The sequence below is a fragment of the Stenella coeruleoalba genome, assembly GCF_951394435.1.
Source record: "Stenella coeruleoalba genome assembly, chromosome: 8".
Classification (NCBI taxonomy): Eukaryota; Metazoa; Chordata; class Mammalia; order Artiodactyla; family Delphinidae; genus Stenella; species Stenella coeruleoalba.
This window is the reverse complement of record NC_137154.1, coordinates 46574504-46590967: the sequence shown is the minus strand read 5'-3', so window position 1 is coordinate 46590967 and position 16464 is coordinate 46574504. Positions and strand designations below refer to the sequence as shown.

Below are 16464 nucleotides of genomic sequence, written 5' to 3'. Positions count from 1 at the left end.
GTGAGTTGGGAAGATGGGGAGTCAGATGTGACCTGTGTGAATCAAAGGCAAACAATACATAAAAAAGACAATCACAGATGATGGTTTCTTTGGCCTTCAAATTATCCTAGATTTGGACTCCCACTTGATGAAGTAACAGATCAGACTTACCCTCCCTCCTGAAACAACTTAAGAAATGGACAAAATACATAAAATAACAATTTTCAGACATTAGACATCAGACAGCATAGGGCAGTGATCCCTGAGAGAGGGGAAACCTACGAGGCCAGCCCCGTGATTATCCTAGCTTACTGTCTGGAGAGTTTCCAAGCCACAGAGAAGGGAAAAGGAATCCAAACAGAGCCCAGCAGTCTACATGAACTGAGGAGATGGTGCTGGGAGTCCCTGAAGGCCAAGACAACTGAAGTTCACAGAGAAGATTACCAAAGAGGAGAAATCTATGGAGAGAAGGCTCCATAGATTTGCAGACAGCCCCCCCTCGACTCTTCAGCGAAGTACCAACTAGCACATATGTATGAGCAAACTACCCAAAGTTGGGAGAAGAACCATGTGAAAAGATCAGAAGAAACAATCACTGGCGCTTACACATGGCCAGGAAGGGTCTGTATTCCCATTAGCCAGAGTGGAAAATCTCATTATTCATGGGGTAGAATACTCAAAAGGGTCTTCCCTCATTAGTCTGGAAAAATTAGCCCTAGACCAAAGGCTGCTCTGGTGCCACCTAACAAAGCTTAAAGCAAGCTTGAAAAGTATCAAAGTATTTCCGATAACTTAACTATGTCCCAGAATAAAGCTCAAAAATAGTTGTAAGAGTATAAAAAATAGCCAGCACCCAATCAACAATTAACAGGCATCTAAAGAGGCAGGCATATAACGAAGGGGAAAAAATCAATCAATTAAAACTGACCTAGAAATGGCACATATGATAGAATTAAGAGAAAAGGACATTAAAGGTTATTGTAACTATATTTAAGGAGGAGGAAATAGTGAGCACATTAAGTAGAAACATGGAAGATAGAAAAATGATCCAAAGCAAATTTCCATTGGAAGGGATAAACAGCGCATATGATGTTACAGAAAAAGAGATTACTGAATCTGAAGAGATCACAATAGAAACTCTGCGAAACTAAACAGGGAGAGAAAAAAGATTGGAAAAAAATGAATAGAGCATCAGTGAGCTTTGTACAATGTCAGGCAATCTCATGTGTACTTGAGGTCCTAAAAGTAGGAGAAGGCAGAAAAAATATTTGAAGAAATAATGGCCAAGATGTTCCTTAATTTGATGAAAACCATAAGCTCACAGATTCAAGAAGTTCCATGAACCCCAAGCCAGGATACATGAAGACAACTATACCAAGGCACAACATAATGAAATTGGTTAAAACTGATGATAAAGAGCAAAACTATTCTAAGCAGATTTGAGGATAAAATAAGTCACAGCTCTAAAACTGAAAAGGTAGAGAAGCCTTCTGGCACCACTGCCATATACTGCTCCCATAAAAGGTAACTGTGGTCGCTAACATTTATCAAGCACTTCTAATGAATCAAGCATAACGCATAACGCAAGTTGACTATTGCTGCCTTAGAGACTGTCAAAGGAAACAAAGAACAATAGCTAACAGTCGATGAGATGTATGCTTTATATTCGCTTTCCCGTTTAATCCTTCAACAACCAAATGAGTTTGATACTATCATTAAACCAATCTTACAGATGAGGAAACTTAAGTATAGAGAGGTTGAGTAACTTGTCCATGGTCTCAGAGCTAATAAGTGTTGGAGCCAGGATTATATTGCACAGGCAATCTGATCCCAGAGTCCACGTGCGTAACCACTGTATCATACTGCCTCCGAGCAGAGAAATACCCAAGCCCACGTGCATAAACAACTTGAAGGCAGAATGGCAAATAACCCAGGCTTCAGAACAACTCTAAATGGAAATTACAAGCATTGAAAGACAAGAATGAAAACATCTAGGAAAGAAGGAAGATTAAACATATTAGTTTAAGACACAGATGACAAAATATCTTCTACATAGTGCCAAATATGCCCATACCAACTCTACTATGAAGCTAGACTTGCAAAATTATGACAATATTCCAAGAGACTCTAATGGAGAACCAAGGCAAAGCAAAAAGAAAGACACTTCTGAGGAAGCTCTGGTCACAAATGGGTTATACCTGAGGTTGTTTCAATTTTAAACATTTGTTTTCAACATGCCACCAGAAATTTCACTAAAAACGTCAATCTAATGATCAGACACCTAACTATAAAATCAACAATAAAAAGTCCTCCAGAATGCTCTCATCAATCTCCAGTGACAGACTCATGCCAAGGACATGAGCCACTGTGTCCCAAAAGGATTACTTCCCAAGGGAATGATGTTCATTTTGTAATAACAACAATTTTCAAAATGCAGCACCTGAGAAAGCTTTACCTTAGGCGTCTCAAATACTTGTTCTAGATGTATAATGTGTTTATGTTTCACACTTTTTAGGATGGTCACTTCCCGTTCAAGCAACTTCACAGCAGAGCTTCCAGCCTTCAATGATGAGGAAACATAGATTTCACATATGAATTTCATTACTGCATACCTCAATATAAAAGTTAAAGTTATTTAATATTTTTCCTACATTTTCTTTAGAAGTTCCTTTTTCAAAAGATAACATGCAACTTACCTATGTGTTAAGATTAAAGTATGCCCCATCTTATCCTTTGTCCAATTTTAAGAGATATATAATTTGGCCTCAAACCACGTTTCTTGGACTGTTTCTATAAATTAGCTACAACATGGTCTCTGTCATGTCACAAAATTATTGCAATTTTTAATAGCCTTTTTGGAATTTCCTTCAAAATCGTATTGATCCTTTGATGTTAGCATAATAAAAACAAAATCTACTTTCCCGGGCCATCAATTAGAAAACGGATATAAAGCATCTGTCTCATTAAATGTTAGAATTGTTAAAATAAAATGTTTTTGTTTTATTGTTGTTTTGTTTTGATTATATTTATATACATATCAAAAGAAACAACAGGCAGTGAGATTCTACACTTAGCCCTGCATTATATTACTTCCTAGTCCCCCAGCCTCAAAAATTTGAGAGAGAGAGAAAGAGGAGAGAGAGCACGCTCGATCAAGATGGAGATGGAGATTTTGCCTTCAGACCAACCTAACTCCAATTTATCTCCTTACATGTAACCCTTAACCACACCTGACCAGGCCTTCATTCAGGGTGTAAGTAACTGTCTACAATGTCATCTAAGAAATTCCAGGAGGGCTTTCTCCACCCTAACCACCACTACCACCAACCCCCTCTTGATATCTAAATTACCATCATTATTCAAGGATAAACATTGTCCTCATTCACATGAAAATATCCCTGAAAGGGATAATAAAGTTCTTATTCCTCCCTCCTTACCCCTAACCCCTGCCCCCACCAAGTTTGGGAGAGACATAATAGTTCCTGAAGGACTGGAAAGGGATTGATCATAAGGCAAATTTTACCTAGTTAAAATTTTTCCTAGTGTCATCCCTGCTTCCAATTACCTTTACCCTTCAACCATTACCATCTCAGGAGGGATAGGAAACTGCCCACCCTCTGTGCCTCACCCATGGAGGATGAAAGTCACAGTTTAAGGTTATCCTAGAGGGTCAAGAGAAATAGTGATTGTGAGGAGTGAATTCCTATACAGACTAGATATGGAGAGTTATAACAATATCCATCTCAATCCTCTTCCTACCTCCCTCCACAAATGATTTGACCTGTATATAATGCAGTAAGATACTGTCCAATTCATATACTGACTATATAACTTTATTTTACTTAGTGTCCTGAAGACTCTCAGCATCAATAGGTATGTGCAAGATTATGAATTCCTAAAGTTGCAAGCAGGCATCCTGACTATATAACCCTAAAACCTAACCCCTAACCCAATCTGGGATAGGAGCAAAGCAAAGGAAATAACATCCCATTTAGTTTTTTTTTTTTTTAATAAATGTATTTATTTAATTTATTTATTTTTGGCTGGGTTGGGTCTTCATTGCTGTGCGCAGGCTTCCTCTAGTAGTGGCGAGCGGGGGCTACTCTTTGTTGTGGTACGTGGGCTTCTCATTGCGGTGGCTTCTCTTGTTGTGGAGCACGGGCTCTAGGCATGTGGGCTTCAGTAGTTGCGGCACGTGGGCTCAGTGGTCGTGGCTCACGGGCTCTAGAGCACAGGCTCCGTAGTTGTGGCGTACGGGCTTAGTTGCTCTGTGGCATGTGGGATCTTCCCGGACCAGGGATAGAACCCGTGTCCCCTGCATTGGCAGGCGGATTCTCAACCACTGTGCCACCAGGGAAGCCCCGACACTTCATTTAGTTAATTCTAAAGATTTCTAGAAGGGCTCTGGATCTCCCTTTATTTTTTTATTTTTTTGGATCTCCCTTTATTAAGATTTAATGTTACTGTATTAAACTTTAGGGGGAAATGGTATATAATTTCCTATGGCTTGTTTTAAAGAATACATAAAACCTACTATTTCCTTTTGTAAGTGTAATATTTATCATCGCAAATCCAAGGGGAAAACACCTAATGTTGTCTTTTGTTTTTCCTCGGGCATAGAAAGTGTTTTAAAGTTGATGAAACGATCAGATATAAAGCTTGAGGACTTAGATTCTCCCTTAAAAAGAAGCCCAGTTGTTCTTTACTCCAATGAAATCTAGTGAGACATACAGTGATTACAAGTAAACAGTACAGAAGAGAGTTGGGGGAAAAGTGGTTCAAACTGAAAGAGTAGGTAGGATGAATAAACAGAGTTAGCTACCAATGAGGAAATAGGGAATCAAAGGAAAGGCAAAGATAGGGACAAAGTATATCAGAACCACATCGGGAGAGACTACTGGGACCCATTTCTCACTAAGACATCGCTAGCCCACAGCCCTCCATCTACACATACTGATGATCAGCCCTCACCTTCCGCTCACTCTGGTAAACTTTACCTATATTTGGTTATGCTGGTTATGTTAGGTAATCCTTTCATTTACTTTTTAGTACCTGTCTACTTGAGTTTAAGAACTGGTCCCGTCCCAGAAGGCTAGAGAAATATCCACATTTCTCCAGGGGAACAGCCTAGGCCCTGGCCCTCAGGGTCAGCTGTGTTAGTGTGAAAAACTGTACTGCCTACCCCACCCTGCACTGGCACTGTGCTCTCAGTAGGACGCTGCCGATATGCCTTACCTTTTCTTTGCTCACTCTTTTAATTGCCCACTTAGTTTCTGTCTCCTTGTCAATAGCTTCAATGACCATTCCAAAGCTCCCTTTTCCCAGTATTCTTCCAAAGGTATAGATTTCCTGGATAAAAAACATGAGTTCCTTTGTCTCTCTCTGCCATTCATCAGGATTACAAATAAACATATAATACTGACAGATATCCACCCAAGGGAAGAGTGATTCTGCTCCAGGGTAAAATCAAACAGAAGACACCCCATATTTGCTTCAATATTAATAAACACATCTTAATTAAACAAAAATAAGTTTTGATGAATTTTATTAAATATCCTTTAGAGGAAAACCATAAAAATCCTTACAAAGAAATGTAAAAAACTTCAAAAGCATAAAAAATGAACCTCTTATAAACTACAATATTAATGAAATGTCTTCATAAGAAAAAGGAGGAATGGAACATTCATACATGCAAATATATGTGTGTGTGTATAAGATACATTCAACCAAAAAATTATCACCAAACTCTGAGAGCTACACTATAAAATCAGCACATATTAACCACTGAACAACTGCTCTCCTGTTTACCAAGTAACCTTTTTTCTTTATCTTCACTGTTTCTATTAAAAAAATCACTTTTGTTGTTTTATTTCCTTTTGTTTTAGGAAAAGGAATATATGACCAAAATATTAATATAAATCAGCACTGTAAAAAAAAATGAAAACCTTCCACAGTAACACTATCCAGACCAAGGATCCTTCTGCTTATCGTTTTACTCCTGCTTACAAAGACAGAATGTGTGGTCTTGCAACCAGCATTCCTCTTCATGTCGTAAAATAACAAGCAGGTAACTCATTTACACTTTCATTTCTTGTGAATTTGGTTGGAGGGAGTCAGTCTCCTTGATCTGAATCAACTCCAGGGCAGTAGCAAGAGTTTCTTGACCCATGATGCACAGGGACTAGAACAGGAGAGAACACCTGAGCTAATGCTGCTCGGGGAAGCCTCTGTTGGGTTAGCCAGCCAAAGCCTGCCTTAGAGATGCCATGTTCCCTCTGCGTGACTATTTTCATCTTCACCATGCAACAGGTAAGTTACTGCTAGACTTTATGTTTTCTACTGCTTACATTCCTTTCTTACTTTTGTAAAAGAAGATCCGTATCCAACTAATTACTTACCTCCTTATGAAGGGCTTCTCTGCCTAACTCTGCACCATGGTAATTGTTTGTTTGACTTCCTTCAACATGTATGCATTGGTCCTCAAACACTATTATTACTCTCTTGCTTACAAACACTTTGGCTCATTTTTTTCCTTCCAAGATGGTCTAGAAACACCTTATGAAGAAGCTGTTTCTTTTGTATCCTTTAAAAAGCCTGCCTGAAACCTTGTAGGCAAAATATTCATGCTTAGTGCATGGGAGGAAAAGGGAGAAGGAAGAAGGGAAGGGAGGGGAGAGAAGGGGAAGGGAGGAAGAAAGGAAAGAAGGAAACGGAAAGAAAAAAGAGACAGAGGGAGGGAAGGGGAGAGACAGAAAGGAAAAGAAAGAAGAGAAGAGAAGAGAAGAAAAGGAAAAGAAAAGAAAAATGTTCAGCTTCAACATGTTAGATTTTCCTTGGATATTTCCTTGTGATACATACTTTGGGGGCTACAAAGATGAATAAAACATAATTACTGTTTTCTCATAATTTGTAGTCTACTCAAAAGACAAGATTATTACTTAAGTCATAAAATCTTAAGTTAAAAAAAAAATACAAAATGACACTGGGGCCAGAGACCAGAGCTAAAATACTGGGAGAATAAGGGAAAACGTTATGAAAGACACGGCTTCTGAGATAGGCATGTGAGGGAACAAAGGCAAAAAAAAAATAACTGAGAATATTTTTCTCTAATCCAATCACAGCAAGCAAGGTATTTCAAAGGAACAGCAGTGCAAATGTGGAATGAATGAGTGAGCTGATAAATGAACTGAATCAATAAATCAATCTAGTCAGCAAGCCAGCCAGTCAGGAACCTTCTATACATATGCATATTTGAGAGAAGTGAGAGACTGGGTACATGGAGTTGAACCCTGGAGAAGGAGCTCCAGATCTGAGGTCTTGAATGTTGTGAATGGTGACCCCCACTCAGGCAGGGCACATCCTGTCCAGGCGATTGTCCTCAGGACACTGCCTTCTGATGACTTATAATTACTTTGGCTTTTCCCTCTTCCCATTACCACTTGATAGTGAGAATTAAAGTCAAAAAACTAAGATGATTAAAATAAGACAAAACATTTTATTATATGTACCTGCAACTCCCAACTATACGCTATGTAAAATGAGGTAAATCTCCACTTAAACCTTTTATTCCCACAGAACAAAATAATCTCAATAATCCCTAACCACTTCCTCAACTTTTCTTGTCCTTTAAAAATTAACCTCTCATTTCATCTCTAGACATATAGAACCACAATTTGGACACAGTATTTTAATACTGTTTATAGGATTTTTAAAATGAAGAATGGGTAGAAAAATAGTCCAACTGCCCAACTAGTTGTTTATAAATTAATCTTCTTCTTCAACTAACTCCTTTGGCATCATTACATAGTGATGACAATAAGGAGAAAATGACTTCTTGTTTGTAATAATTTTAAGAGGATGCTATTACAATGATAACATAGATCTCTTTTTATTGACATATAAGAAGTCCATGATATAGTATAGAGTGTGAAAGCATGCATGATATGATCCCATTACGAAAAATCTGTATATGTGGAGGTGCTTACATTGATGTCTGGAAAGTTGTTCATCTAAATATTAAGAATAGTTATCATTAGGTAGTAGAACTTTGGATGACTGTAGCTTCCTTTTTTATACTCTTCTGAAATGTTTGATATCTTTAAAATGAGCCTGTCTATTTAATAGGGGAAGAGAAACTTCCACTATACCATTTAATGTTATTTCTTAAAAATATGTGTATATTTGAAATATTTTACAATTTAAACCAGGAAAAAAACAAAAACAAAAAATAGGGTAAGACTTATACATGCCTAGAAAAATGAAGTAAAGACAATAAATGTTAAAATTGTTTATGTCTGGCTCATGATTTTTATCTTCTTCACTTTTCTATCTATATTTTCCTAATTTTTCAAAACACATACATTTTGCTTTTATAAAAGCTCTTATGGTTAAATTTAAAACTCAGTAAATTTGTGGATTTTTTTAAAATTCAGGTCTTTTGTTTACAGGGGAAGATTTAAACTTTTCAGGTCAGAAGTTCTCAGAAAGTTTTTCTGATCTCTTCAAGTAAATTGCCAAATATTTCTTAAAGTAATTTTTTAAAGTTATTTAACATTAACACAATTTTCTTCTTGTTGTTCTTGTTGCAGTTCCTTTAATCTGGTGTTAAAGGAACACATTTTAATTTCTAAAATGGTACTAATATTTAAGTCATATTTGTATATAAGAATTAGAATCCTGGGAAGAATAATATTGGTATTCACTCAGTCACAGGCTGGAAAAATATGGAGGGGTCCATGAGGGAAATTCTAGCCTCACTACTGGTCATCAAAGAAGTGAACAGCCAAACCATCTAAGTCACCTGGTCTCTGTCTGCATCCTGAATAGGTCTATACAAAGACTCCACAACTGCCCTCAGCAACAGGCAAGACCTGGAGACCAAAATGTTCTCATTTTGTCTAATAAAAATGCTCTCCACTTTAATTATTAAAGTCCATTTGCACCTCTATGAACAGAAAAAATAATTAATCTGCATTTTCTTTAGTAAAGGCTTTGACATACTTAAAAATGGTAAGTTTCCTCTTTCCTTTCCTTAGAGACTTACTTTTAAATCATTTTTGCCATTAACACTGACTTAGAAGAAACTGGAAAATTTCTAGTAGCTTCAGTTTGCTCTCTATATACCTGAATAGCAGCTCCATTGTCCATCCTTATGTGAGGAACTTTTCCTTCTGTAAAGTTGCCTCGACCCCACTGTTGTTGAGATGATTTTCTCTCTACACTTGAGGTTTCTGAGGGCTTGGACCAAAAAGAAATTTTAATATTAACTTTAAGATATAATAATCTGACAAATCTTTAATGTGTGTCAAGATATTTATTGTGTACAAGACAGTTTACTGTTTTTTTCAAATTCTAAGCCCTATATAATTCATTCACTCATTAGGCTAAAAGAGGCCTTAAGAAGTTATTCAATCTAATCTCCTCTATCCAGGCAAGTCTACATGATGACTTGCATAGAAGATAAATCAGGACTTAAAATCTTTAACACCACAAAAGAAAGCAACTTCACAGCTTTCTCAATCACCCTTGTTTCAAGACATAACAGTCATCTCAAATAGGTTATACACAAAAAATTACTGGCCAGACATTCACAAAATATGCTTTGAATGAAGATAACATAGCAATAATTCACTCAGAGACACCTATATGGAAAAAACTATACCATAATACAAATCAGAAATAACAGTTTAGGGTGAAAATGTGAAAAGGGTACAAACTTGAGGGCTGAGAACCTAACTTTTCTTAAACTTACTGCTCTCTGTCTCCAAAGTTGTGCTATATCAATGACAATCTTCCATAGTGCCTCTCCTCTATAAAGGCGAATATACCAAAACCTGTCCAACTGGGTAGTCATAGATTGTAACTAATGCAAGTCAATTTTGTAAGGTATACTTGATATTCCATCTAGATAACCAGGAACTGTCTTAAGTAATAACCACCCTATATTTAACCACAACCATAAATCTCATTCTGCATCAGTTGAAGAAAATGCCCCCAAATTCAGATTGAATTCAATTTGAAAACCAATTCATTTCCATATAAACCATTTTTAAAAAAAGAAGCTGGAATAACATTCTGAATTATTCATAATCCTGAGAAATCATTAATTTGGGCAGTCGTTGGAAAGAGCATAAAAGAAATTACCAACCAACTTTTCTCACCTCTTATGTAAGAAAGAAATGTTACTTTAATAGTTAAAAAGGCAATGAATTGGCTGACAAGGGTCCATGGGATATGGATGAATCTAGGGATGGGATCAGGGAATGGGACATCCACTTGTGTTGAATCTTCAATATTTACCAAATCTTTTCCAGAGGTACTATCTTTGCTGGCTTGTCTTTCTTTTTTTCTCTCTGGTGAAACTGTAAATTCTGAACTACCAGTGCTCGATGTCTGTGACATTTCCACCACTGACATTGGAGAAAGCTTTGTTTTACAAGAACATACACAAAGCACATTTCTCTGAGAAGCAGATGAACAGTTGGGGCATTTTGTGAATTTTTTACCACAGCTGCTATCAGCCATTTGCCTAACTCTTCAACAAAAGCAACTTGAAAGAAAGATGTTTCCAGTGTTTGAGGAAAACAACCAGACCAAAAGGATAAGGTAAGCTGATGACGAAAACTGTAACTTCCAAGTGGTGAGGTCCTTAGGTTAACGATGCACTAGACTTACAGTCACACATGAGAGCTGCAGGTAGAAAAGAAATCACCATTTAGAAAATTCTTTCTTATCCAATCACCCTCCTAGAAATCAAAGAAAAACTAGCAACTAGCACCAAAAGCATCCTGCCTATACATGAAAGTTAATATTTACAACAAAATTAGAACATATTTCTAAAAACCAATACATTCTCATCTTCCAAAATTGAATTCTTGAACTCCAGACATTTTATTTACTTAAGAGTCGAAAGAATCACCCTCTGTACAGAATCATAAAACTTAAAAAAGCATGGTCTAAGGAAATTTGGTGGGTTGATATCAATTTTTTTTAATGAAGTAGAATAGAATAGATATATATGAGAGTATTTTGCATAGATCCTTGGTAAGTTTTGTGAAACTTAAAAAAATTATAGATATGAATGTACAGAATGTGTGTGTGTGAGTGTGTGTACACTTGGTCACAGTTTAAAATGTATTTCTTAGTGTGGGTTGTGGTAAAAAGAAAAAAGACTTAAAAATACTGATATAAAACGTACACTACTGTGGCTTCAGAAGTTAATAAGCCTTAGTCCACTTATTATCAGAGCAAAGCCATATCACACACTTTACAAAGGAGTAGATAATTTGATTTTATAAAACTATCTAATTCTAGAAGTTCAAAGGCAATATTAGAAGTATCCTCATTTTTATTCTCAAACAGAAAAATAGGAACGAGTGGGTACTATTTTCCCAAGTGAAGAACAGGTACGCCCATCATTCTACCTAACTAGAGTTACTGCAGCTGTATGGTGGCAAGTCAGAGAGATGTGAGCTGAGGAAGGAGGGGGATGTGTTCTGCAGCACATGAAAGAGAATACTTTGAGACACTTCCAGAAGGAACTGGGAGTACATCGTTATGGTTTTGTGCCATCCTACTTCAGGTATTACTTAAAAGTGTATTTTGAAGTCATAGATTGATAAGGCTGGGGTATATGGACTATACCTTTGTTCTTTGTACTGGAATAAACTTGACCAGAATAGGAGTTAGATATCTTTATTTCATTAAAGAAATATATTTCCAGTTTTAATTGTCTAAGACTGATTTTCTAATCAGAAACAAGGGCTAACGTTGATCAAATCTTTATCTATTGCGATTACCATATTTTTTCTTATTAGATCTTTTGATATGCTGTATTGAATTAAAAGCTTTCCTAATATTAAAGCATTCTTACATTTATAGTATGAACCCTACATGATCATGATGGATGATTCTTTCAATGTGCTGAAAAGTTGAAATGTTTGTATCTTGACTTTTCACAGTTATATTCATAAGTTAAACTGGTCTATAATTTTCCTTTTCACTCATCTTTGTCAGGTTTTGATACAAGATCCTGGCAGCTTTATAAAATAAATTGGGTATCTTTCCATCTCGCAATGCTTTGTAACAATCTGTATAGCATGGGAATCTACAGGAAAATCTCCCAGGCCCTTAGGATTTTATGAAAGATACTGCTAGTAGTTTATCCAATGTTTATTCCCCCATTCTTCCTTATTAACAGAATCCTGATTTTTGTCTGGGACAGCAGTATGCTAATTAAAATCCTCCATTTCCTAGCATCCCTTGCAGCTTGCAGATGGCCATGTGACTTTTGACCATGAACCTTACAGAATGAAAGCAAAGTTGTACTTAAAAGAAAACTTTATTAAAAACAGAAAAAAAACTTTATTAAAAACATCAAAAAATAGTTATCTTTTTCTTAGCTCTGTTCAGAAAGCATTTCCTTTAGTTTTTCTCTCAATTTCTCACTAAGTGATATTATCACTGTATCACTGACATTGACACAGACTGCCGAGTACTTTTTTTTTATACTGTCCATTTTATTATTTTTTAACATCTTTATTGGAGTATAATTGCTTCACAATGTTGTTCTACTTTCCGCTGCACAACAAAGTGAATCAGCCATATGTATGCATATATCCCCATATTCCCTCCCCCTTGCGTCTCCCTCCCACCCTCCCTATCCCACCCCTCCAGGTGGCCACAAAGCACCAAGCTGATACCCCTGTGCAATGCAGCTGCTTCCCACTAGCTATCTATTTTACATTTGGTAGTGTATATATGTCAATGCTACTTTCTCACTTCGTCCCAACTTAAACTTCCCCTTCCCCGTGTCCTCAAGTCCATTCTCTACATCAGCATCTTTATCCCTGGCCTGTGCCCCTGGGTTCATCAGAACTTTTTTTTTCTGATTCCATATATATGTGTTAGCATATGGTATTTGTTTTTCTCTTTCTGACTTACTTCACTCTGTATGACAGACTCTACGTCCATCCACCTCACTACAAATAACTCAATTTTGTTTATTTTTATGGCTGAATAATATTCCATTGTATATATGTGCCCCATCTTCTTCATCCATTCATCTGTTGATGGACACTTAAGTTGCTTCCAAGTCCTGGTTATTGTAAATAGTGCTGCAATGAACACTGTGGTAAATGACTCTTTTTCAATTATGCCCAGGGTATATGCCCAGGGTATATGCCCAGTAGTGGGATTGCTAGGTCATATGGTAGTTCTATTTTTAGTTTTTTAAGGAACCTCCATATTGTTCTCCATAGCAGCTGTATCAATTTACATTCCCACCAACACTGCAAGAGGGCTCCCTTTTCTCCACACCCTCTCCATCATTTATTGTTTGTAAATTTTGGGATAATGGCCATTCTGACTGGTGTGAGGTGATACTTCATTGTAGTTTTCATTTGCATTTCTCTAATGATTAGTGATGTTGAGCATCCTTTCATGTGTTTGCTGGCAATCTGTATATCTTCTTTAGAGAAACGTCTATTTAGGGCTTCTGCTCATTTTTGGATTGGGTTGTTTGTTTTATTAATATTGAGCTGCATGAGCTGTTTATATATTTTGGAGATTAATCCTTTGTCTGTTGATTTCTTTGCAAATATTTTCTCCCATTCTGAGGGTTGTCTTTTCGTCTTGTTTGTAGTTTCCTTTGCTTTGCAAAAGCTTTTAAGTTCCATTAGGTCCCATTTGTTTATTTTTGTTTTTACTTCCATTAGTCTAGGAGGTGGATCAAAAAAGATCTTGCTGTGACTTATGTCAAAAAGTATTCTTCCCATGTTTTCCTCTAAGAGTTTTATAGTGTCTGGCCTTACATTTAGGTCTTCAATCCATTTTGAGTTTATTTTTGTGTATGGTGTTAGGGAGTGTTCTAATTTCATTCCTTTACATCTAGCTGTCCAGTTTTCCCAGCACCACTTGAAGAGACTGTCTTTTCTCCATTGTATAACCTTGACTCCTTTGTCATAGATTAGTTGACCACAGGTGCATGGGTTTATCTCTGGGCTTTCTATCCTGTTCCATCAATCTATATTTCTGTTTTTGCGCCAGCGCCTTGTCTTGATTACTGTAGCTTTATAGTATAGTCTGAAGTCAGGGAGTCTGATTCCTCCAGCTGTTTTTTTCCCTGGTTTGGCTATGTGGGGTCTTTTGTGTCTCCATACAAATGTTAAGATTTTTTGTCCTAGTTCTGTAAAAAATGCCATTGGTAATTTGATAGCGATTACATTGAATCTGTAGATTGCTTTGGGTAGTATAGTCATTTTCACAATATTGATTCTTCCAATCCAAGAACATGGTATATCTCTCCATCTGTTTGTATCATCTTCAATTTCTTTCATCAGTGTCTTATAGTTTCCTGCATACAGGTCTTTTGTCTCCCTAGGTAAGTTAATTCCTAGGTATTTTATTCTTTTTGTTGCAATGCTAAATGGGAGTGTTTCCTTAATTTCTCTTTCAAATTTTTCATCATTAGTGTATAGGAATGCAAGAGATTTCTGTGCATTAATTTTGTATCCTGCAACTTCACCGAATTCATTGATTAGCTCTAGTAGTTTTCTGGTAGCATCTTTAGGATTCTCTATGTATAGTATCATGTCATCTGCAGACAGTGACAGTTTTACTTCTTCTTTTCCTATTTGTATTCCTTTTATTTCTTTTTCTTCTCTGATTGCTGTGGCTAAAACTTCCAAAACTATGTCGAATAATAGTGGTGAGAGTGGGCAACCTTGTCTTGTTGCTGGTCTAAGAAGAAACGGTTTCAGTTTTTCACGATTGAGAACGATGTTGGCTGTGGGTGTGTCATATATGGCCTTTATTATGTTCAGGTAGGTTCCCTCTGTGCCTACTTTCTGGAAAGTTTTTATCATAAATGGGTGTTGAATTTTGTCAAAAGCTTTTTCTGCATCTATTGAGATGATCATATGGTTTTTATCCTTCAATTTGTTAATACGGTATATCACATTGATTGATTTGTATACACTGAAGAATCCTTGCATTCCTGGGATAAACTCCACCTGGTCATGTGTATGATCCTTTTAATGTGCTGTTGGATTCTGTTTGCTACTATTTTGTTCAGGATTTTCGCATCTATGTTCATCAGTGATATTGGCCTGAGGTTTTCTTTTCTTGTGACATCTTTGTCTGGTTTTGGTATCAGGGTGATGGTGGTCTCATAGAATGAGTTTAGGAGTGTTCTTCCCTCTACTATATTTTGGAAGCGTTTGAGAAGGATAGGTGTTAGTTCTTCTCTAAATGTTTGATAGAATTCGCCTGTGAAGCCATCTGGTCCTGGGCTTTTGTTTGTTGGAAGATTTTTAATCACAGTCTCAATTTCAGTGCTTGTGATTGTTTATACTTTCTATTTCTTCCTGGTTCAGTCTCGGAAGGTTGTGCTTTTCTAAGAATTTGTCCGTTTCTTCCAGGTTGTCCATTTTATTGGCATATAGTTGCTTGTAGTAATCTCTCATGATCCTTTGTATTTCTGCAGTGTCAGTTGTTACTTCTCCTTTTTCATTTCTAATTCTGTTGATTTGATTCTTCTCCCTTTTTTTCTTGGTGAGTCTGGCTAATGGTTTATCAATTTTGTTTATATTCTCAAAGAACCAGCTTTTAGTTTTATTGATCTTTGCTATTGTTTCCTTCATTTCTTGTTCATTTATTTCTGATATGATGTTTAAGATTTCTTTCCTTCTGCTAATTTTGGGGGATTTTGTTCTTCTTTCTCTAATTGCTTTAGGTGTAAAGTTAGGTTGTTTATTTGAGATTTTTCTTGTTTCTTGAGATAGGATTGTATTGCTATAAACTTCCCTCTTAGAACAGCTTTTGCTGCATCCCACAGGTTTTGGGTCGTCCTGTTTTCATTGTCATTTGTTTCTAGGTACTTTTTTATTTCTTCAGTGATCTCTTGGTTATTTAGTAGTGTATTGTTTAGCTTCCATGTGTTTGTATGGTTTACAGATTTTTTCCTGTAATTGATATTTAGTCTCCTAGCATTGTGGATGGAAAAGATACTTGATACGATTTCAATTTTCTTAAATTTACCAAGGCTTGATTTGTGACGCAAGATATTATCTTCCCTGGAGAATGTTCCATGAGCACTTGAGAAGAAAGTGTATTCTGTTGTTTTTGGATGGAATGTCCTATAAATATGAATTAAGTCCATCTTTTTTAACGTGTCATTTAAAGCTTGTGTTTCCTTATTTATTTTCATTTTGGATGATCTGTCTATTGGTGAAAGTGGGGTGTTAAACTCCCCTACTATGATTGTGTTACTGTCAATTTCCCCTTTTATGGCTGCTAACATTTGCCTTATATATTGAGGTGTTCCTATGTTGGGTGGATAAATATTTACAATTGTTGTATCCTCTTCTTGGATTGATCCCTTGATCATTATGTAGTGTCCTTCTTTGTCTCTTGTAACATTTTTTTTTTTTTTTTTTTGCGGTACGCGGGCCTCTCACGTTGCGAAGCACAGGCTCCGGACGCACA

At 36.5% G+C, this 16464-nt stretch overlaps 1 protein-coding gene across 9 annotated transcripts in view; it reads right to left on the bottom strand.

The window, feature by feature from the left end:
• Window positions 1–16464, bottom strand: part of STK33 (serine/threonine kinase 33) — a 173794-nt gene that overhangs the window by 69843 nt on the left and 87487 nt on the right. For 7 of the 9 annotated variants that reach the window (XM_079929179.1, XM_079929182.1, XM_079929184.1 and 4 more), the window contains 4 exons: window positions 10279–10668; window positions 9103–9216; window positions 5215–5328; window positions 2435–2539 (listed from right to left, as the gene is read on the bottom strand). In XM_079929179.1, coding sequence (XP_079785305.1) covers window positions 2435–2539; window positions 5215–5328; window positions 9103–9216; window positions 10279–10503 — 558 coding nt within the window. In that variant the 5' untranslated portion in view covers window positions 10504–10668. The remainder of the gene's footprint in view (window positions 1–2434; window positions 2540–5214; window positions 5329–9102; window positions 9217–10278; window positions 10669–16464) is intronic. The other 2 variants (XM_079929185.1, XM_079929186.1) reach the window with 2 other exon arrangements.